This window comes from Saimiri boliviensis, chromosome 1 (genome assembly GCF_048565385.1).
Source record: "Saimiri boliviensis isolate mSaiBol1 chromosome 1, mSaiBol1.pri, whole genome shotgun sequence".
Classification (NCBI taxonomy): domain Eukaryota; kingdom Metazoa; phylum Chordata; class Mammalia; order Primates; family Cebidae; genus Saimiri; species Saimiri boliviensis.
Window position 1 is genome coordinate 41,947,646 of NC_133449.1, and position 21,664 is coordinate 41,969,309.

Below are 21,664 nucleotides of genomic sequence, written 5' to 3' on the forward strand. Positions count from 1 at the left end.
CAGGAGTTCAAGACCAGCCTGGGTAACATAATAAGACCCCATCTCTTTAAAAAAAAAAAAAAAAGAAAAGAAATTAAAAATTAGCCAGGCACAGAGATACAGCTATAGGCTACTTAGGAAGCTGAGGTGTGGAATTGTGGTGTGCGCCCAGGAGTTCAAGGCTGTGGTGACCTAGGATCATGCCGTGCACACCAGCCTTATGACAAAGCAAGATTCCATCTCAAAAAAAGGAAAAAAGAAAACAACTTTTGCTTCTATAAATGCTAATATCAGAAGAAAATTTTGATTTTTACTTCTTAACAGGTGGTTTGTTCTGGATGCAGAAACCAGAGATCTAGTTTCTATCCACACAGACGGGAATGAACAGCTCTCTGTAATGCGCTACTCAGTAGGTAGGCAAATTTACTCCCACCTCCCAAGACTGGCATTCACAGCACTTCACTGTAATTGCATACTTTTACTTCTGATAAGGCTGACTTTTTTTCTCTCTTTCTTTAAAATTGTTAAGTATTAAATATGTTTCCCCCAACATCAGATTAAATTCTGCTGCCAGAAATTGCAAAAGATCTACTAAACAACATTCTGAATCATCAAATTTAGAATGGACTACTACAACTGCATTTGCATTTGAAAGAAGGATAAAGTGCAATCAAATCCCCTTTTTCCAGAACTACTCATACTTAGAATTTTGAATAGGTATTAGGCTAAATGTCACATCTAGTTAGCAACCTTTTCTTTATATATAAGAGAATATAAAATAAATTACAGACAAATTCAAAATACACAAATTTTATAGGCCCTTCAAGTCCCTTAGCATCTAGTGCATTGTTTTGGTAACATAGTAATGATTGGTTTGTTAATTAGATAAAATATAAAATACTTAGCAATTATCTATAAGAATTTGTTATATTCCTTTAGCCGGCTTGAGAATTATTTGTACTTTATTCACAATATTAAGTTGATATGATAATACTCCAGTTACCTTTTTTTTGTTATTAATGTGGCTTTGATTCACACCATTCTTCCCTGTAGTCTGACATTTTCTTTATTTGAAAATTATGCCAGTAGATGTTGGATTAGCACAGGATCCAAAGCATCTTTCTGATTGCTTCTCAGTTGTTTCAAAGGAAATACAGAGTAGTGTTCTTTAAATTGAAAAAGAAAGGTAAAGTATGTACTTGAAGCTATAAGCCTGAAAAGAGTCCTCTTGAAGAACAAAAATTTTAACATTTTTCTGGGGTTTGTTTTATTTTATTGTTTTTTTAGTCTTGTAGTAGCAACTAACCACTGCAAATATAGCTGTCAAACTCCAGAGATCACGTGTACCTTATTGACCATTTGTTAACATGCTTAGCACTGTGGTGGGTACCAGCAAGGACACCACAAAACAAAGGAATGTGGTCTCTTCCCAAAAGTACCTGCTCTGTGATTGGAGATATATATATGTATGTATATGTATATATGCTAGCTAAACTAAGCAGCTGTTCGCTCAGCCTACCATGTAAACACTGTGTCCTTCTACCCAAGAAGGCAGGATAACCTCTCTGGAGCCAGTTTTTAGTTAACTAGAAAATGAGCCTAGAGTCCAGGGCCTGTAAGCATCTCCAAGAAGGGACTGTGTAACATTAGACTGAATGACCATTTATTTTTCAACTATACTTAGTGGATAGGATTTGTTCTTCAATTGCCAAACAACAGTTAAATTGATGAGATTTAACAGCATTTGTAAAATAAGTCATTTAGGGTCGATCTAGTAAAATTAACAGTAAATATATCAATATATTTCTCTACTCAACACTGACCTGTTTTATTCTAGATGGTACCTTCCTGGCTGTAGGATCTCATGACAACTTTATTTACCTCTATGTAGTCTCAGAAAATGGAAGAAAATATAGCAGATATGGAAGGTGCACTGTAAGTAGTGAAGTAAAACAAGTAAAATTATTGGGAAACCTTACTTCTGTTAAAAACAAATGTTTACATCAATGTATGTGTTGTTTCCTGTCATTAGCTCTTTGTCTTTGAAAACTGGAACTGGTAATACCTGACAGCAGAACATTAGAATTCCCTGTGTGCTCTAAAAAGACATCTCCTTTTGATGGGGGTTTAATATTTGTCACTCTGACTAGTTTTAAGACAGTTTCTTAAAGCGATTTCCATAGGAAACCTTTAGAATAACACTTTTTGAAAATTGATTGAGTCAGAAATTTTAAAAATCTCATGTTTAATCTTATGATTCTACCTACCTCAACACCCTATAACATCCTATATCACCTATGCCACTAAAAATAAAATAATGTATATGGATATTTTTCTGCATTTAAGAGAGTTAACAAAAGGATGTTTCCTGTAATCTGTTGCCCACTTCTGCCTTGATTGGGTTATAATTATAGGATATAAATTAGATTAAATTTCTGTAAGCATGCCAAGTACTGACTGTATGGCAGGTATCCCCATAGCAAAAGAAATGGCCCAGGCACCAGTAATATGTACAACATGTTTTCCTTTGACCCCAAGTACAGTCCAGCTGAGGCCAAGAAGAGAAAGGTAGGCAGTGTAGCATAGTAGCTAAGAGCACAGACTCTTGGCCAGACTACCTTTGATTTGAATTCTTGCTTCACCACTTAGAAGCTAATGTGACCTTGGGTGAGTTACGTAAACTTCTCTTTGGTTTTCATATCTATAAAATGAGAATATCTGTAAAAGTACTTTCTACTTCATAGGACTAAAACAAGTTAATGAATATAAAGTACTTATGCTAGTGCCTGGTACATAGTAAGTATTCAGTAAATGTTAACTACTATTTTTATAGAAGATGAGTTTCTTGGTATATACGTTTAGAAGTTAGGATTAGCAAATCGTGATGAATTAGTGGCACAGATTATTTAGCAGTCTTTATCGTAAATCAGTTCATTTTAGTGAAATAAGAGAATTTTTAGAAGCATATACATCTTATAATAAGCAAAATAAAGTTCAGTATGAGTCTGAAATTTATTTTGCTTACCATATATAAGCAACAACTAGGCCATGTATTATTTGAGGAAGCAGACTTATTTGCCTTTTTGCATATTTTACGCATATATTAAAACCAGTCCATTTGTAAACTAGTCTACAAGCAACTAAGAGTTAGGATTTGTCCAAAATATTTTTGTTTGCCTTGCCAATAATGAATCATTATTTATTTATTTAAATCTTTTAATTTGTCAACTTAATGTTTGTCACATGGAATAGTATACATGATTAAATTAGATATTCCACCAAAAGAAATTTTCAGATCACTGAAGTTTACCCTACCAGGCCCCTAATTTTTCCTTTTTTAAAAAATTTTGTTTTCTTTCTTTTTTTTTTTTTTTTTTGTTGCGGGGGGGGGAGAGGTTTGTTTCATTTTCATTTATTGAGACAGGATCTTACTCTGTCACCTAGGCTGGAGTGCAGGGCCTCGACCTCCTGAGCTGAAGCAATTCTCCTGCCTCAGCGTCCTGAGTAGCTGGCACCATAGGTTCATGCCACCTTGCTCAGCCTCAAGTAGCCCTCCCGCCTCAGCCTCCCAAAGTGATGAGATTAGGCATGAGCCACTGCGTCTGGCCAGTTTTTAATCTCAACCTTTTTTAAAAAGTCCATGCCTTAATAAACTGTATATCAAATATGACTTAATCTTGTAGAATCAAGATTTTATAGGTAGCCCTGCAGCACTTAGCCCACTTTACAGAGAAGATTAATGACTTGTCATTGGTGTCATCTTGACATAATGGCAGATCAAGGACTTGGCCACAGTTCTACTGTTAGTAGAGCAGCCTTTCCAATGTACAGTAATGTGTCCGATTTTTCATTACGTGCTGTTACAGTACAGCTGATCCAGAAGAGAGAGCAGTGTGTGACACTGGATAATCAGAATGATCTTGGAAGTACTGAGAAATGGCAAGTTGATCAAATGCAAGAGACTTGTCCTAATCCAGTTAGGAAATTCTTATCTTTGAAGCGTTTGAAGAAAGTATTGCGTTTGAAGAAAGTATTATTTGAAGATAACCGTAGGAACTGTTAAAGTTTACAGTGCTGTTTGGGGTTGTAATGAAAGGTTCAGCTATTCTGTGTTCCTAATTACCTTCTGTTTCACGCTTTGCTTCTAGCTGTCAGTTCTTGCTACCTGTTTCTACCAGCTGGTATTAAAGTCAGCCCCTTGCTTTTATCTGTTGTCTGCTGTTATATAGGACAGGCAAAACTGGGTTAATGCTATCTCTGCTGGTTACTAGTTTGTGACTTTAGGCAAGCTAACTTTTTTGAGTCTTAATTTTATTATCTTAAAATTGGAGTTTATAATAGTTCCTACTTTCACATTGTTGTAAAGATGAGGTCTTCTTAAAATCTAACAACTAGAACTACTCTCAGAGTTCCAAATTCAAATACTATATTCTATTTCTAATAATTTTTCTGTTACTCAACATTTAGGTGACTATTACAGCGGCAGAAGAACAGTAGGCTTAGAGCTTTAGGAAGTGTCTCTAATAAACTATGATATCTCTAATTAAATGTCTATAAATTATAAATATCTCTAATAAAAATAATAAATCTTATAACTTACAGTCCAACAAATTTTAAGTTATATGCATTTGGAGCCCCTTTTCACAGTAGCTCTTTATGTAAAAATGTCAGTTGAAAAGATGGCTGGTACCCAAAGATGTGAAACAGCACTTCTCTGTACAGGGCAGCTAGGTGATGCATGGGTCCCTTAATAAATGATGACATCATTAGTCCAGGGCCTTGCTCTCAATTTCCTAAGCTAAGAAACAAGACAAGATTCATTTTAGAGATACGGACTTACATCAACCAAGTTTTCGAAAGCTGCTTTGTAAAATGTCAATTAACAATAGGAACTATAACAGGTAAGGACACTAAATCCTAGTTTTCCCTGGCCAACCAAGTTGTCTCCCTAAGCAAGCCTCAGGAAAGCATCTTTTAATCAGAATGCTTGTTTAGGCCAGGCATGGTAGCACATGCCTGTAATCCCATAATCCCAGCACTTGGGGAGGCTGAAGAGGGAGATCACTTGAGCCCGTGAGTTCACATCCAGCCTGGGCAACAACATAATGAGACTCTGTCTTTACACACACACACACACACACACACACACACACGTAAGCTGGGTGTGGTGGCATGCACTATAGTCCTAGCTACGCAGAATGCTGAAATAGGATCACTTGAGCTACGGAGGTCAAGGTTGCAGTGAGCCATGTTGATGCCACTGCACTCTAGCCTGGGTGTCACAGCCAGACCCTGACTCAAAAAAAAAAAAAAGAAAAAGAAAAAAGAAAAGAATGCTAGTTTATTCATAAAATACATAAATGCCAAGGGGACAGGACATGAGCGTCTTCCAGCCAATGCATTCCTTCCCTTTAGGGAAAGTACATATGAAGCCAAAGTAGAATCAGAAAGTGAGCAAAGCCGGTGCTTGCATCCACAGTAGAGCAGTGATGGCCACTGGAACTGATCTCAGCTCAGGTCTCTCTACCCTGAACATAGGACACATTTGTCTCTGTGACTCTTTTGTCATTGCTGACCACACTAGTGCCAATTCGTGTGGTTCTTTGGATAGATTCATACCTATAATCAGCTTATACTCTAGGCTTGCCAACCTTAGAGTCATTATGATTCTTTTCTGCCTCTTTCTGCTTAGATTTATGTTATGTTAATTCTGAAGTTTAATTTTCAGAGCTTCCAAACTAGAAGATATCCACTGGGGTTTCCGTAAACTCACAGAACTTTACTCTTGCAGTTATTAAAACTTATTTCCATTTTCTACTGTCACTAAATACCTTTTACAATCTTTCTGAAGTTGATGTGCTTAAAATTTTGGCATTTCAAAAAACTTCAGATAACTGGAAATTTGGCAATTTATCCTGTATTCCTCCTGTGTGTTCTTTTAAAATATTAAGTCTGATCACAAAAGGACTATACAATTTATATTTTGAATCATTCTCATTTATAAAGGATAGAAGATTATCGAGTTGCTGCCTTTATTTGATGAATAGGAAAGTAAGGCAACTGTACCAAAAGCTCTTTTGTCACTTACCTTTGTTTTGTGTTCTAACCTCTGTGATCAAGCTAATCTTGATGAATCCAGTTACCTCACAGTTTAAACATATGAGTAAACTAGTCTCCAAGGATGATGAAGACTTAGGTCAAAATTTGATGTCTGATCAAACCTTAGAAACCTGAAAAACCTCAACTTATGCAAGAAGAGCCTAGACAAGAGCACTTTTGGCTTCATCTTTTTTCACATACCCTGTCACTTCCTTTTTCTTATTTCAAATGCTTGCATTTACTTTTAATGTTGCACAGTCTCTGTCACTTCAGAAACAGGACAAAAATAGGTGCAGTACAAGTAAACATTCTAACTCTTAATGAGTAAAAAACAAGCATGACTTAAATGCTATGCTTAAGCCAGGTGAGGTGACTCACACCTGTAATCTCAGCACTTTGAGATGCCAGGATTTCAAGACCAGCCTGGGCAACTAACAAAGACCCTGTCTGTTTTTTGGTTTTTTTTTTTAAATGCTGTGCTTAATTTGCTCCAGAATCATCTGACCTAGTTTTGAACCCTGGCTACAACAATTATTTGTTACGTAGCTTCAGAAAAGTTCCTTTGTCTATGCATTCTAACCTTCTCACCTACTAAGTGGACATCCTCCTTAAGGTTGCTCTGAGATTTAGCTGTGATGATATATGCAAGGTACTCTGTAAATATTAGGTATTATTAGCAGCATTATTTTCCATGATTAAATGAGCCTGGGTTGTACCTACAGCTATTTTTCAGCATTTAACAGTAATCTATTAAAGTTGAAAAATAATTTTACAATTATAAGCTTTGTGTATTTTCCTTGAAAGATTTTAAGTGTCCTGATTGACCTAAAGTTTCTATTCAGCTGGGCTAAGTGTCTCACACCTGTAATCTCAGCACTTCAGGAGGCCAAAGCAGGCAGATCTTGAGGTCAGGAGTTTGAGACCAGCCTGACCAACATGATGAAACTGTCTCTACTAAAAATACAAAAAAAAAAAAAATTAGCCAGACATGGTAGCTATAATCTCAGCTACTCATGAGGTTGAGACAGAAGAATTGCTTGAACCCAGGAGGTGGAGGTTGCATTGGGCTGAGGTTGTGCCATTGCACTACAGTCCGGGTGACAGAATGAGACTCATCTCAAAAAAAAAAAAAAGTTTCTATTCAATTTTCAGTGGAATTAAGATTATTTTATTATGTACCTGAGTGTCAACATAATGGCTTTCTGCTTGACTAAATTCCTGTGTACCTTTTAACACTGGTTTACTCAAAGATCTTAGCCCAGGAGACATAGTATATTGAAGTTGCAGTGATACTCTGAAAAGCATGACAAAATCTGTTCGAGTAGGCAAGAAGTGCTGGTAAAAATAAGTTTGCTTTTCGCCAGGATTTTGTTAATCGGAAATACACATCAAAAAGAGAAAAAAAAAGAATAAACACTTTATCTACCTAGAAATCACCAAGAAAATAAATCCTCAACGTAATGCAGGATTTCAGTAAGGTAATAGAATTCAGTATCGCTGTAACAGTTAAGAATTATGTGTAGTACCTATTCACTTAAACACATTAGGGATACGGTCTCATTTAAAAGAGGCCATCATGAACTTGGGATCCTTTCTTTCTAAGCCATCTTACTATTATGTTGCTTCCATTCTCAACATCGTAACATGCTGCTGGAACTCCAGCCATCCATCCTAATTCCAATAGAGCAAGGGACAAAAGGGCACTCCTTCCACTAAGTCAGTTCTCAGAGTTTTCCTGGAAGACCCACACAATGACTTCCACCCCTAGCTTCAAAAGTGCTGGGAAATACAGTGTTTTAGCTGGGCACTGTACAGAAAAGGGATAATGTGCATTGGAGGCAACTAGCAGACTACACGCTAGTAACTAGGTAAAGACCACTTTTCCTCAAACCAGCAAAAGCATATCAAAAGTGTCATGGGGAAAAAATGCATTCACAATAGCAACAAAAACTGGATGCTTTGAGAATAAAAATAGCAACAAAGGCACAGGAAGCTGTGCGAAACACTGCTGAAAGATATAACTAAAATCTGAAAGATTTAGACATAGCATGTTTTTTTTTTTTTGAGACAGAGTTTCACTCTGTCATCAGGCTGGGGTGCAGTGGTGCGATCTCGGGTCACTGCAACCTCCAACTCCATGGTTCAAGCGATTCTCCTGCCTCAGCCACCCAAGTAGCTGGGATTACAGGCACGTGCCACCACGCCCAGCTAATTTTTGTATTTTTAGTAGAGATGGGGTTTCACCATATTGCCAGGATGGTCTCAGTCTCCTGACCTCGTGATCTGCCTGCCTTGGCCTCCCAAAGTACTGGGATTACAGATGTGCCTTTATCTAGAAATACAGCATGTTTCTAGATTAAAAAAAAAAAAAACTAACAAAGATATGTTTTCTACAAACTGTTGTCTAAATTCTATACAATCTTATTTAGATTTTCAGCATATTTATGGGATTGATAAAATAGTTCTAGTTCATCTGAAATTTTCCACATATCACAGAACTATCACGGTTGGGAACCTGCAGATAGACTAACGGAACAGAAAAGCATCCAGAAACAGATTTATGTTTTTGTGGAAGTTTACTAAGTAATAAAAGGGGTATTTCAAATCAGACTTCTCTACCACAACTTTGTTGATAACATTAAATGCAATTCGGTTCCCTGAGTGCAGCAACACTTTAGGTACTTAGAAACCATGAAAGACTGTTGCTACTGCTTTGGACTGCACAGATACAGAACATTTTTTATCACTGCAGAAAGTTCCACTGAACAGCGTAGCTCTAGATGGACAAAAGTTAGATCCTAAATCAAGAGCTTGGTTTTTTGTAACTCCCCAGGTAATTTTAAATCAGTTGCAAACCACTAATTCAGGTGGTAATCATCATGCAGTTGACCAAGATTTAACTCAAATATTTCTGAATTTTTTCTTCATAGCCATATTCTTCCACTCTGTCACTTGCGATTATTTTTGTGGTAACGCCATATGGCTACTTAATGACAATAATGAAAGGGCCAGCTTAGAATACTTTGTTTTCAAGGAGATGTACTAGAATTTGCTCCTGTGTTTGTGCCCATGGAGTCAAGTTTGAGGCTGTTTTTCTAAGCTATGAATATACTCTGCATTAGCCTGTGAGTTGGGTAGAGCAAGGACACTGAGGTGGTATGTGGGGAGGGTAATGTAGACTCCAACAGCTGCATTTCATCTTTCCTTTGCTTATTTATTGGAATCAATGCCAGGCGGAAAATACTCACTTTCTAAATATGAGTTAATAACTTTCCTAAGATCTTTTCTAAATTTGGGGACTTAAGCTACTCAGGAGTCCTTTTTGAGAATACTTTATGTTGACTTACCTTCTGAAAACATTCTGTGTCCAACACAGATATGATTTATATAAATATTATGTGTATATACATAATATGCAGATAGACTACGAACAGAAAAGCATCTTTTGATGCTCCTCTAATGCTATTGAAAGCTTTGCACAAAGATGCAGATAGTAGTTTTAAGTACTATTACTGCAGGGTGAATTTCTCAGAGGCCTGTACTTTGCCATGGCCAATCTGGTTAAATCTTCACCCACGTAGCAAGTTTTATTTCAGAAGCATGGCTTCCTCAGACATCAGAGCCAGGCATCAGGCTCATCAGGCTTATGTGCACTATGAAAAGGATGTATGAACTCTGCCTTACTCAGAAAATATCCAACATCCATGTGCATCTTACTGCCTCTGCAAATTGATTTCTTAAGTTAGTAGGTCTCCTGTATGCCTAGCAAGAGATTCCCAACCTGTTTTCCAATATACTGCATAATCTTTAGTGATTTCAGAAAGTGATTTCACTTCACAGATTCATATAATTTAAATTTGTTTAAATATATGTATTTCCAGCCAGGCGCAGTGGCTCATGCCTGTAATCCCAGCACTTTGGGAGGCTGAGGTGGGAAGATCACGAGCTCAAGAGATTGAGACCATCCTGGTCAACATGGTGAAACCCACTCTCTACTAAAAATATAAAAATTAGCTGGGTGTGGTGGTGCGTACCTGTAATCCTACCTACTCAGGAGGCTGAGGCAGGAGAACTGCTTGAACCTGGGAGGCGGAGGTTGCCGTGAGCTAAGATTGTGCCATTGCACTCCAGCTTGGGCAACAAGAGTGAAACTCCGCCTCAAAAAAAATACATATACAGTGATAGATAGATACATATTTCACATACAGCATTATGGTGGAGATTATGATTCCAGAAAGGTTTTGGGACACATTGGTAGACTTCAAAAGGGTACTAAAATAGAGTCATTGTTCTTATGTAAGTCATTTAAAACTATCCCTAAGGTACATCTGAATTTGAATTTGTTGACTTAAATTGCATTAACTTAAAAAATAAAATCTTGGCTGGGCACAGTGTAATCCCAGCACTTTGGGAGGCTGTGGCTGGTAGATCACTTGAGGTCAGGAATTCGAGACCAGCCTGGCTAACGTGGTGAAACCCTGTCTCTACCAAAAAAAAAAAAAAAAAAAAAAAAAATTATCAGGGCATGGTGGTACATGCCACAGTAGTCCCAGCTACGTGGGAGGATTACTTGAACCCAGGAGGTGGAGGTTGCAGTGAGCCAAGATCATGCTACTGCATTCCAGCCTGGGCGACAGAGTGAGACACTGTCTCAAAAATAAAAATAAAATCTTAGAAGAAGAAAAGAATATGTGAAAAAATAAAATAAGGCCAGGTGTGGTGGCTTACACCAGTAATCCCAGCACTTTGGGAGGCTGAGGTGGGCAGATCACTTGAGGCCAAGAGTTCGAGACCAGCCTGACCAACACAGTGAAACCCCATCTCTACTAAAAATAGAAAAAAATAGCTGGGATGGTGGTGCACACCTGTAATCCCAGCTACTCAGGAGGCTGAGGCATAAGAGTCATTTGAACCCAGGAGGTGGAGGTTGTAGTGAGCTGAGATTCTGCCACCACACACAGAGGCTTTGTCTCAAAATAAAAATAATGAAACCATGTGACCAGAAAGCTAGTAATTAGATAGATACAGTGGCTCATGCCAGTAGTCCCAGCACTTTGGGAGGCTGAGGCTGGAGGATCACTTGAACCCAGGAGTTGGAGACCAACCTGGGCAATGTGGTAAAACCTTGCCTCTGCAGAAAATACAAAAATTAACTGGAAGTGATGGCATGTCCCTGTAGTCCCAGTTATCCAGGAAGCTGAGAAGTGGGAAGATCACCTGAGCCTGGGGAGGTCAAGACTGCAGTGAATCCTGATAGCACCACTGCACTCCAGCCTGAGCAACTGAGTGAGACCCTGTATCCAAAAAAAAAAAAAAAAGTAATTGAAAAAGCACAATAGAAATTAAATGTGTTTCACCACAGACTGTAGGAGGTAAAAGTGAATTCAAGACTCCATCAGCCTTGGTGACCCTTAAGATCTGTGTAATTTATCTGAAATAGTTTATGGGCAATAATTAAGTGCTTATACATGAAGCCAACAAAAATCAGTGTTTAGTCGGTTTTTTTGTTTTAATTCCCACAGTGTTAATAAAACCTAAGCAGAAAAAGATCATTGTTTCCTGCTTAACAAACGTGTTTTTGTTTTGTTTTGGTTTTTTTGAGACAGGGTCTCGATCTGTTGCCCAGGCTGGAGTGCAGTGGCGTGATCTCGGCTCACTGCAACCTCTGCCTCCCAGGTTCAAGCAATTCTTCTGCTTCAGCCTCCTGAGTAGCTGGGACTACAGGCGTGGGTTGCCATGCCTGGCTTATATTGAATACTACTGTTCTTACGCAGTACTGGGTGACTTTCCCCCCAGAACATCCTTTGGAGATAGTTTTTCTAGGATACCTCCATAGACCATATGGGTGCCGTATTCCTCAGCTTCTGAGTTGTACCATGGATAGTTAAGAAGTAACCCAGGAATACTTTATTCCTTATGCAGAACCTGTGACTAACACTTCATTCTCAAAAATGGAGTCACTCTAATGGGGACACCAGTGACATAAAATAAGGCCAGAGAGTGTGGTATGTTTCACAGTGTCTAAGATTCAAGTTTAAAAGACTGTCTTTCTTCCAAGTGTCTAACACAGGTAGTAGATACTAGTTTCTGTTATCTAGAGAGAGAGGCCAGAAAGTTCTCCCAGGTTTCAAGTGCTTCATGTCTCCCTTGTGGTGAGATCCCACAAGTTTCAAATTCCTGCCAGAACTCTTCATGTATCACTGGTATCATCACATACCTCCGTGTTTGGCTCCCAACAAGATAGAGTTAAAAAAAACTGAGGACTTGCTGTGAGCCTGCTCAGTTCTAGAGGGTGTAACACAGCTCCCTTTCCTTTAGGAATTCCAACAAATGTGTATTCAGAAAACAGTATTGGCTAGCTGTTAAACTGTTTATCACTCAGAACTCTAAATGCTTTCTAATAATTTATCTGTTATTTTCTAGGGACATTCCAGCTACATCACACACCTTGACTGGTCTCCAGACAACAAGTACATAATGTCTAACTCGGGAGACTATGAAATACTGTACTGTAAGTATGATTGATCATACATGTATATGGGCTGAGATGTGTCTGTCAGGGGCGCTAATGAACAGGCTGCATGGAATTTGAATTGTGCAGAGAATACTTGTCAACCCCTTTAACCTGATAAAGCATATGCTACGCTGAGCTAAAGTAATGAGAATCTCAAATGTGGTTCACTTCTCCAAGAGTAATGAGTGAATTTAATAGTGGAGAACTGAAGGCACATGTAGTAATAAGAAATTACTCTGTCAGATTGATGCTCCTCTGGTTTTTCATTTAACTGCTACTGGAGGCAGGGAGGAATATAATGAATGGGCATTTATGCTTTTTAGAGAAAAAAAAAACTTCCATGGTTTGTAGTTTTATAAACCCTGTTAAAGTAAAACACTTTCTTTTCCTTTTTAAATGTGTCTTAATGTTTTTCAGTGTATGGATTATAAATACAAGTAAACGTGGCTAGTTTGAATCAAGATGCACTTTCAAATACATTTGTACACAAGCACTATGATTATACTTCCTGTTTCTAAATTTAAAGGGGACATTCCAAATGGCTGCAAACTAATCAGGAATCGATCGGATTGTAAGGACATTGATTGGACGACATATACCTGTGTGCTAGGATTTCAAGTCTTTGGTAAGGACATGACACCTGATGTAAAGAGGTAGTTTGTGGGGGTTTTCATATATAATATTTACTTGCTTTAATTTATAAATGAAAAACAGTCTGTGCCTTCTTTAGTTTTATCACTGTCAGCCTCAGAGAAATTAAATGTGTTAGGATTGAACCAACATGGGATTTGTATTCTGCAGAATCTAGCACTTTTGGTCCTCAATATGAAAGATGAGGAATATACATAGTAGTACAGATTACCTTCCCATTTTTCTTTAAGTGAAAATTAAGTCAGTAAATTTGTAAAGGCATTTTTAAATAGTTTGAGATACATACCATACAATTCACCTATTTAAAGTATAAAATTCAGGCCAGGTGTGGTTGCTCACACCTGTAATCCCAGAACTTTGGGAGAATGGGCGGGCAGATCACCTGAGGTCAGGAGTTTGAGACCAGCTTGGCCAACATGGTCAAACCCTGACTCAACTAAAATACGACAATTAGCCGGGTGTGGTGGCAGGTGCCTGTAATCCCAGCTAGTTGGGAGGCTGAGGCAGGAGAATCACTTGAACCTGGGAGGGGGAGGTTGCAGTGAGCCGAGACTGTGCCGCTGCACTCCATCTTAGCCAGCCGAGCAAGACTCCATCTCATAAAGTATAAAATCCCGTGGTTTTTTGTATACTTAGTCGTGTGACCATCAAAGTCTAATTTTAGAACATTTTCATTACCCCACAGAGAAACCCCATACGCGTTAACAGTTACCCCATCTCTCTTATCTACCCTACCCCCCAGTGACCCCTAATCTATGTTACTGATTTGCCTGTTCTGTATAGTTTCTATAAGGGGAGTCATACAATATGTGATCCATTGAGAGTAGCTTTTGATCTAGCATAACGTTTTCCAGGTTTATCCATGTTACCTCACTCTTCGTATGGCTGAGTAATATCCCATTGTATTGATAAGAACACATTTTGTTAATTCATTTGTCAGTTGATGGACACTTGGGTTGTTTCTACTTTACAGCTGTTATGAATAATACTGCCGTGAACAGTCATGTGCAGGTTTTTGTGTAGACTTATTTTCATTTCTCTTGGGTATTTACCTAGGAGTAGAATTGCTGGGTCAAATGGTAACTGTATGTTTATTCTTTTGAGCAACTGCCAGACTTTTCCACAGTGACTCCATTTACATTCCCACCAGCTGTGTACAAAGGTTCCGGTTTCTCTCTGTCCTTGCCAGTGTGTATTACTGTACTCCTTTTGCATGTGGATGTCTAGCTGTCCCGACACCACCTGTTGAAATACAAAGGCATTTTTAGTAGAATTATATAAAGATGACAGCATGGGGCTTCTTCCTAATCTGACATTTTGGACATTTCTAGAAATGTCCTGACCTCTATGACTGTTTTCTAAGCCTTCCTCAGTATTTGGGGGATCCTTCTGAAAGGGTTAGAAGATAGAAGAGTTAAAATAACAAAGCGTTATTTGCAAAGAATTAAAAAGAAATGTTATGCTCAGGTAGTTAAAATCCTGGATATGGATGTGGCACCAGTACCTAAAGCAGTACACAAAAATTAATATTTTCATATCTCTGCCTTCTGAAAATTGTGTTCCCCAGCCTGATTACAGATCTGAACGTTTCTTTATTGCTATGTGCCTTAGAAAAATAATCCATTATAGGTGATTGTTCTCAACACAAGTGCTGTCAAGACAGAGAAGCCTAATAGGCCAGGAAGAAATTAAAAACAAAATTCTGCCCATAAACAATTTCATTCTTCTAGGTGAAAATGAAGCGGTGACCCCTAGCTGGTAGCTTCTGTGGCTGTTTTAATGAGACAATATTTATTAAATTATTAAGAGATATGAATTTTAAAGTGTTTTGACCTGTTTTTAGCAAATTTACCAAAAACATGTTTGTTCTCTAGAGTAACATCTCAACCCTTAAATGTTCCATAGTTTTAATCTAGCCTAATAGGTTTGTGAAAATTATGTTGAGCGTGATCATTAGTGCCGCATAATGATTCAGAATAATTAAATTTGGCCTGTCTTATCTTTGGACATAATCTTTCCAGGAAGACTGTATGGAATAGCATGCTAAACTAGTGGATGGCCTATGCTTTCTATAAGAAAGAATCTCTCTGAGGTTTTCTTGGAGGTACCTGCCTGAAAGAAAACCTAGAGTCCAGTTTGAAGACTTGGTGTTACGGCTTTTTCAACCTTGTCTATACAAGTAACTGATTCCCTCCATCCAGAAACTTTAAAAAGGGCTTATTGCTGAGGTGTAAGTGAAGCTGAATGTAAAATAAATTATTAGCACCACCTGCTGGTTACTGTTGAGTACCATTGAGTCTTTAAGTTTTCCATTTTGGGGCTATTTTGGTTTTTTATTAGATTTCGGACAGGACTTCATTTGAAGAACAGTGTGAGCCACTGAAAAATTTGTAAAGGAAATGTTAACAGCTAAGAGTCTGAACATAGATAAAAGCTAATCGGAGTCTAAGATAAAATAAACGTAGCATCACAGTTATACTTCTTAAGCTAATTTTTCTGTATCCCTGTGTTTCCGTATCAAAGGTGTCTGGCCAGAAGGATCTGATGGGACAGATATCAATGCACTGGTGCGATCCCACAATAGAAAAGTGATAGCTGTTGCCGATGACTTTTGTAAAGTCCATCTGTTTCAGTATCCCTGCTCCAAAGCAAAGGTAAACTCACTTTAATAGAAACTAATGTTGTAGGGCCTTCAGTCCAGGGATGACTTCGCATCAGTGGCAGGAAAACATTTGTAGGTTACTGATCCCTCCCCATGATATTCCAGTGTACAGAGGAGGTAAGGGCCATCCGTGAGCAGCCAGCCAGGCAGTACTGGTCTTCTCCCCTTTCCTAAGGCTAAGGAGAAGTGAGCCATGGAAATGGAACTGAGGATGTCTTATTCCTTTTTATTTATTGTCCAGTTGCTTTTTATTTTGATGTGTTGGCAATTTAAAATCTCTTCTATTTTAAAGTATTTTATATGTTGCACACATAATCAATGTTATAAAACTAATGGAACTGTTTCCTGAATCTCCTGTAATCCTGCCAACATAGTAAGTGTTCCCCTAACCATTTCAGAAGAATAGTTACTAAGCTCTGGCAAGTGTACTACCAACATCTAGAAAAGACAGACTTTTACCTATTTTTTTAAACATATAGTATGAAAATACAGAGATGTGCAGTTATTCTGTTTTGTTTCTCCTATGTAAAGTGATAATAAAAGGAAATACAGCTAGCCTTATTCGTGAGATTTGCTAACTTTACATTGGATTTCCCATTTCACAAGCTGAGTTACCACCTTATGTCGTCACCTCCACTTCTGAAGCAGGCATGTAAAGAACGAGTTTAATCTTCCTGTCTGATTTATTTCATATAGGCTCCCAGTCACAAGTACAGTGCCCACAGCAGCCATGTCACCAATGTCAGTTTTACTCACAATGACAGTCACCTCGTATCAACTGGTGGAAAAGACATGAGCATCATTCAGTGGAAACTTGTGGAAAAGTTACCTTTGCCTCAGAATGAGACTGTAGCGGATACTACTCTAACCAAAACCCCCGTCTCTTCCACTGAAAGTGTCATCCAATCTAATACTCCCACACCACCTCCTTCTCAGCCCTTAAATGAGACAGCTGAAGAGGAAAGTAGAATAAGCAGTTCTCCCACACTTCTGGAGAATAGCCTGGAACAAACTGTGGAGCCGAGTGAAGACCACAGTGAGGAGGAGAGTGCAGGGGGCAGCGGAGACCTTGGTGAGCCTCTTTATGAAGAGCCATCCAACGAGATAAGCAAGGGGCACAACGAAGCCACCCTTCCAGAGGACCAGCAAGATGCTTCACCCCTGTCCTAACACCCTGGCTTCAGTGTGACTCTCTTCTCCTTCAGCTGCATGTGATTTTGTGATAAAGTTCAGATAACAGGATGGGCAGTGATGGGAGAATCACTGTTAATTGAGATTGTGGTTTCCATGTGATTTGTTTTCTTCAGTAGTCTTATCTTCAATCTCTCAAATACAGCCAACTTAAAGGTTTAGTTTGGTGTTTATTGAAAATTAACCAAACTGAATATTAGAAGACTGAAACATTAATGCTGTCTCACGAGTTACTATGTGTAAGTGGTGTGATGTAAGTACTGGAAACAAGAACAGCAGTGGCACTGATCTGGAGAATCAGCCCCCTTGTTACCTGAACATGTTTTCTTCAGGAACAGCCAGAGGCATCACAAACACTGTTATCATCTACTGGCTCAGACTGTACTACTATTTTTTTTTTTCCTCCAGCAAAAGAAACCAGAAAAAAAAAAAAAAAAAAAAAAAAAAAGGTACTCTTATTGAGATATCCTCTCACCCCAAATGTGTAATGGACACTTTTTAATTAAGAAAAACTTCCGTTTTGCCAAGTGCAATGGTGTTGCCTTCTTTAAAAACGATGCCATCTTCTACACTCCCGGTGGATGCCCAGATGTGCTCTTAGTCTACTATAGAGGTGCTGCCTTTCTAAGTCATGATGAGCAACAGTCCCTTAATTTCTTGTGTGCAAATCTGTTTTATCCTAGAACTAAGAGAGCATTGGTTTGTTAAAGAGCTGTCAATGTATACTCAAACCGTCAATACTCAGAAATGGATTCCTCCAAGGAGTCCTTTACTAGCCTAAACATTCTCAAATGTTTAAGATTGAAGTGAATGGAAGGAAAAAAACCACATGCCTTTAAAACTAAACTGTAACAATCACCCGGCTAATTTCAGCCTAAGCCTTCATCATAATTTGTTCTCTCAATAATAGGAGAAATATAAGTATAGTAAGTTTAGATGATTGAATTGGTGCTTGAAATTTATTGGTTTATTGTAATTTTTATATAAATTATATGAGGGATAAGATTAAGCAAATTGCAAATTCTTTTTTTTACTGAAGTGTGGATAACAGTCACAGCTTTTTTTTTTTTTTTTTTTAAATCAACAGCATACTTAACAGACTTTCTATGTAGCAATTATTTTTCTGGTGGAATTGCTATAAGTCTTGTAAGTCTAATGTGGCTATCATTAGTATGCATTGGAAAGGTTTTTTTTTAAGTTCTGTTGGCTAGCTATGGTTTTAAGTACATGTTTCCTACTTTTGAGAGTAATTACTGACAAATGCATATTTCCTATATATTTGTTTATACTTTGATTATAAAAATGTTTTGATTTTTAAACTTGCTGCATTGTTTTGATACTTTTTTTTTTTGGTCAAATCATGTTTAGAAGCTTTGGATGAGTTAAGAAGTCTTAAGTATGCAGGCGTTTACACGATTGTGCCATTCCAAAGTGCATCAGAACTGTCATTCCCTTCTAATACCTTCTCAGGAGTAATACAAATCAGGTATTTCGTCATCATTTGGTAATATGAAAACTCCAGTGAACTCCCAAGGACATTTACAACATTTATATTCACACGCTGTATGGAAGGGTGTGGGTGTGTGTGAAGGGGTGAGTGGAGACACTGTGTGTATCTCTAGATAAGAAGATACGCACCACGTTGAAAATACTCAGTGTAGATCTTTATGTGTATAGGTGTCTGTGTATATCTTTCCTTTTGTTTACAACTGTTAAAAAACCTCAAAATGGTTCTCTTCAAAAGAAGAGAGATTCCAAGCAACCCATCTTTTTTCAGTATGTTCTGTACATAGTTATCAGAGCACGCCAGTATCAGGCATATATATCTGCCTATTAGCAGTGATGACTAAATCATCAAATCACCATGTGCCACTCCCTGCAAGAAATATACTGAAATGAACAAGCAATTCTTGGAGAAGCAAGAGCATTTCTTTAAGTACCTGGGGAATACAGCTCTCAGTGATCAGCAGGGAGTTTGAGGACATCAGTCACTTTTGGGGTTGCCATGTACAATGAGATTTGTAATTGTGATACTCTTGGGTGGTAGTTTCAAAAGACACTACTAATACGCAGAAAGCGTTCCAGCTATTTAATGCTGGCAACTACTGTTTAATGGTCAGTTAAATCTGTGATAATGGTTGCAAGTGGGCGGGGTTATAAAATTGTAGATGTTTTTAGAAAAACTTGTGAATGGAAATGAATCCAAGTGTTTCATGTGAAGATGTTGAGCCATTGCTATCATGCATTCCTGTCTCATGGCAGAAAATTTTGAAGATTAAAAAATAAAATCAAAATGTTTCCTCTAAGTGCCTCTTAACTGTTCCTTCATTTATACTGCTAGTATCCATTGACTATCCAGTTATCAGAAGGCAGGACAATTCAGAAGACATTTATCAGTGAGCTACTACTGCTGCTGTGGATAAAATCATTCTAGTGGTAACAAACTCCATCTCATAATGTTAGAGGAAATTACTTCTGATTTATGTTCCCATTGAATATGGGGACAGCTTCGTTTTTATTTGTTTCATGTCAGCACTCTCTCTAATGTTTACTAGTGGATAATCCTGATGATCTTTGTTACCAATCCGACTGGGCTGCCTCGCACTGCTAGCCTCTGTGAAGCACTTGAACTCAGTAGGCCATGTCACTTTCTCCCATCTCTCCCATGTTGCTTAGTAACACAGATCTTCCGTAAACCACAGTCACAAATTGGCCACTATAAATTTTTCTTTATGAAGAATAGGTTGATGATAGTATTCCAAACATTCCCCAGTTTTACAATCCCCAGAAATGAGGTTTTCATTATTGCTTTACTCATCCCTGGTGACTGAATATTCACAGCCACTTACATATACTAAACCGTGAGAGGGCTAGGCAGGAGTTCCATTTTCACTGATTCTGAGACAGAATGGCTAGTGGGCACCAAAACAAACCCACTGAACAACGTGATTTTTCTTTAAAAGTCCAAAACTTACCTATGGAGAAATGATGAATTAGATTTGGGGCACATTGATGTGTTGTAACTTCTAGAAGGAACCAGTTTTCCAGCTTAAAGCTATAAATACAGAACAAAAACATGTTTTTAGGACCAAGAAGGCTGAAGAGCAGATGGGCAGGATATGGACCGAGAGCTGCCCCTGGAGGAGTGTCTACTGTGGGCCCAACACCCAGGTGCTCAGACACAGGGAGGTGGCTGAAAATGAGGGAGTGAGTCTGGGAGATGTAGTAACCAGCCCATGTTCATTTCGATCTCATGGCCATGCTGAGACTCCATATTCTAGAACGTCAGAATTTGTACTTCTTCCACTACACTAGGAAAAGACATTCGTCAGACATAGGGAGAAAGACGGAAAGGACCAGGGTAGAGATTCACAGACTTTGGGAAGGAGATCCGGGAAACAAGAGGGTCTGTGGTAGCCTCAGTCTCAGTCTGAGCGTAGGCTAAGTCCGCTGCACAGCTGTACCACCATCACTGAAAACCAGCCTCACTGGAAAAGTCCCTTTGTCCAAGATGCCCACAACTGGAGACTCCAGCAGCCACAGAAACGATGGTCTATAGGTATGTATCTTGTGACCTTTCCTAGGAGGCACAAGGGCTTCCCTTATTCAGAATTAATCAAATGGAAAGGAAGGGTAGAATTTGACTTTCTTTAGCGGAGCCCTCCGGAGGCTGCTGCCAAACTGAGATGAGGTGACCAGGCTTCCTCCAAGAGCAACAGCCCCAGCTTTGTCGGCAAGATCTGTGTTCATGTGGCCTGCAGTGTGCTGCCATGAACAGCTCCTCACCGGAATCATGAGAAATGTTTGCCAGGCTTGAACATTTCCACAGAGATGATTAATCTGAGTGGAGCCAAGAAGGCCCTGGGTAGGACTCGGCCCTCGCCAAGACCCTGGAGCCTTGGTGTCATCTAACTCCATCCCCACCCAGCGGTCAGCCTGTCCTGGGGCCAGTGAGGAATCTGAAAGCAGGGCTCTTACCACTGTAGAGAAGACCCAAGAGAACAATTTTCACTCTCAGGGGAGAATTACTTGATTCCCATGAAAGCATTTTCCAGGGAGTGGAGGTGAGTTTAGGTGCTATCTGTGCAACAGAGGTACCATCTCCCAGGTCTAGAAAAGGAAAAAAAGATAAAGGCCTTGCCCACCAACAGTACCCAGTCCAAAGGGGAGAGACATCCCCGGCAGGCTCAGCACTTAAGAGAGAGAGATTAGCTGTCCCTGTATCAGAGTGCCAGGAAGGCTGTCCCCTCTATCACTGACTGGAGCCTGTATCACAATCACCAGTGTTTGTACTGGAGGCCACAGGCAACACGACAGATTGTGAGGAAAGCCTGCAGATGGCTCCGTTAATAAAGCTGCCGTTCACCACGCCAAAGTTGAAGTGGTTTCTATGGGAAACTCTCACATTAAAATGGAAGTTTTTTTTTTTAATCAAATAACAGTCGTTAATTACATTTTTTAAATTAAGCATTATCAAGTTTAAACACAAGGATGTGCCAGGGAGGGCACTCAGGAAACCGCAGACGTGGCCGCTGGCACCGCCAGGAGCTGAGGGGTTTCTCAGGCAC

At 38.9% G+C, this 21,664-nt stretch overlaps 1 protein-coding gene across 4 annotated transcripts in view; it reads left to right on the plus strand.

The window, feature by feature from the left end:
• EML4 (EMAP like 4) overlaps nucleotides 1-18,176 on the plus strand; it is a 153,991-nt gene extending 135,815 nt beyond the window's left edge. For all 4 annotated transcript variants that reach the window (XM_010337475.3, XM_003926779.3, XM_074396462.1 and 1 more), the window contains 6 exons: nucleotides 304-392; nucleotides 1,817-1,914; nucleotides 12,502-12,589; nucleotides 13,119-13,217; nucleotides 15,767-15,897; nucleotides 16,602-18,176. In XM_010337475.3, coding sequence (XP_010335777.2) covers nucleotides 304-392; nucleotides 1,817-1,914; nucleotides 12,502-12,589; nucleotides 13,119-13,217; nucleotides 15,767-15,897; nucleotides 16,602-17,075 — 979 coding nt within the window. In that variant the 3' untranslated portion in view covers nucleotides 17,076-18,176. The remainder of the gene's footprint in view (nucleotides 1-303; nucleotides 393-1,816; nucleotides 1,915-12,501; nucleotides 12,590-13,118; nucleotides 13,218-15,766; nucleotides 15,898-16,601) is intronic.
• Nucleotides 18,177-21,664: the final 3,488 nt, after the last annotated feature.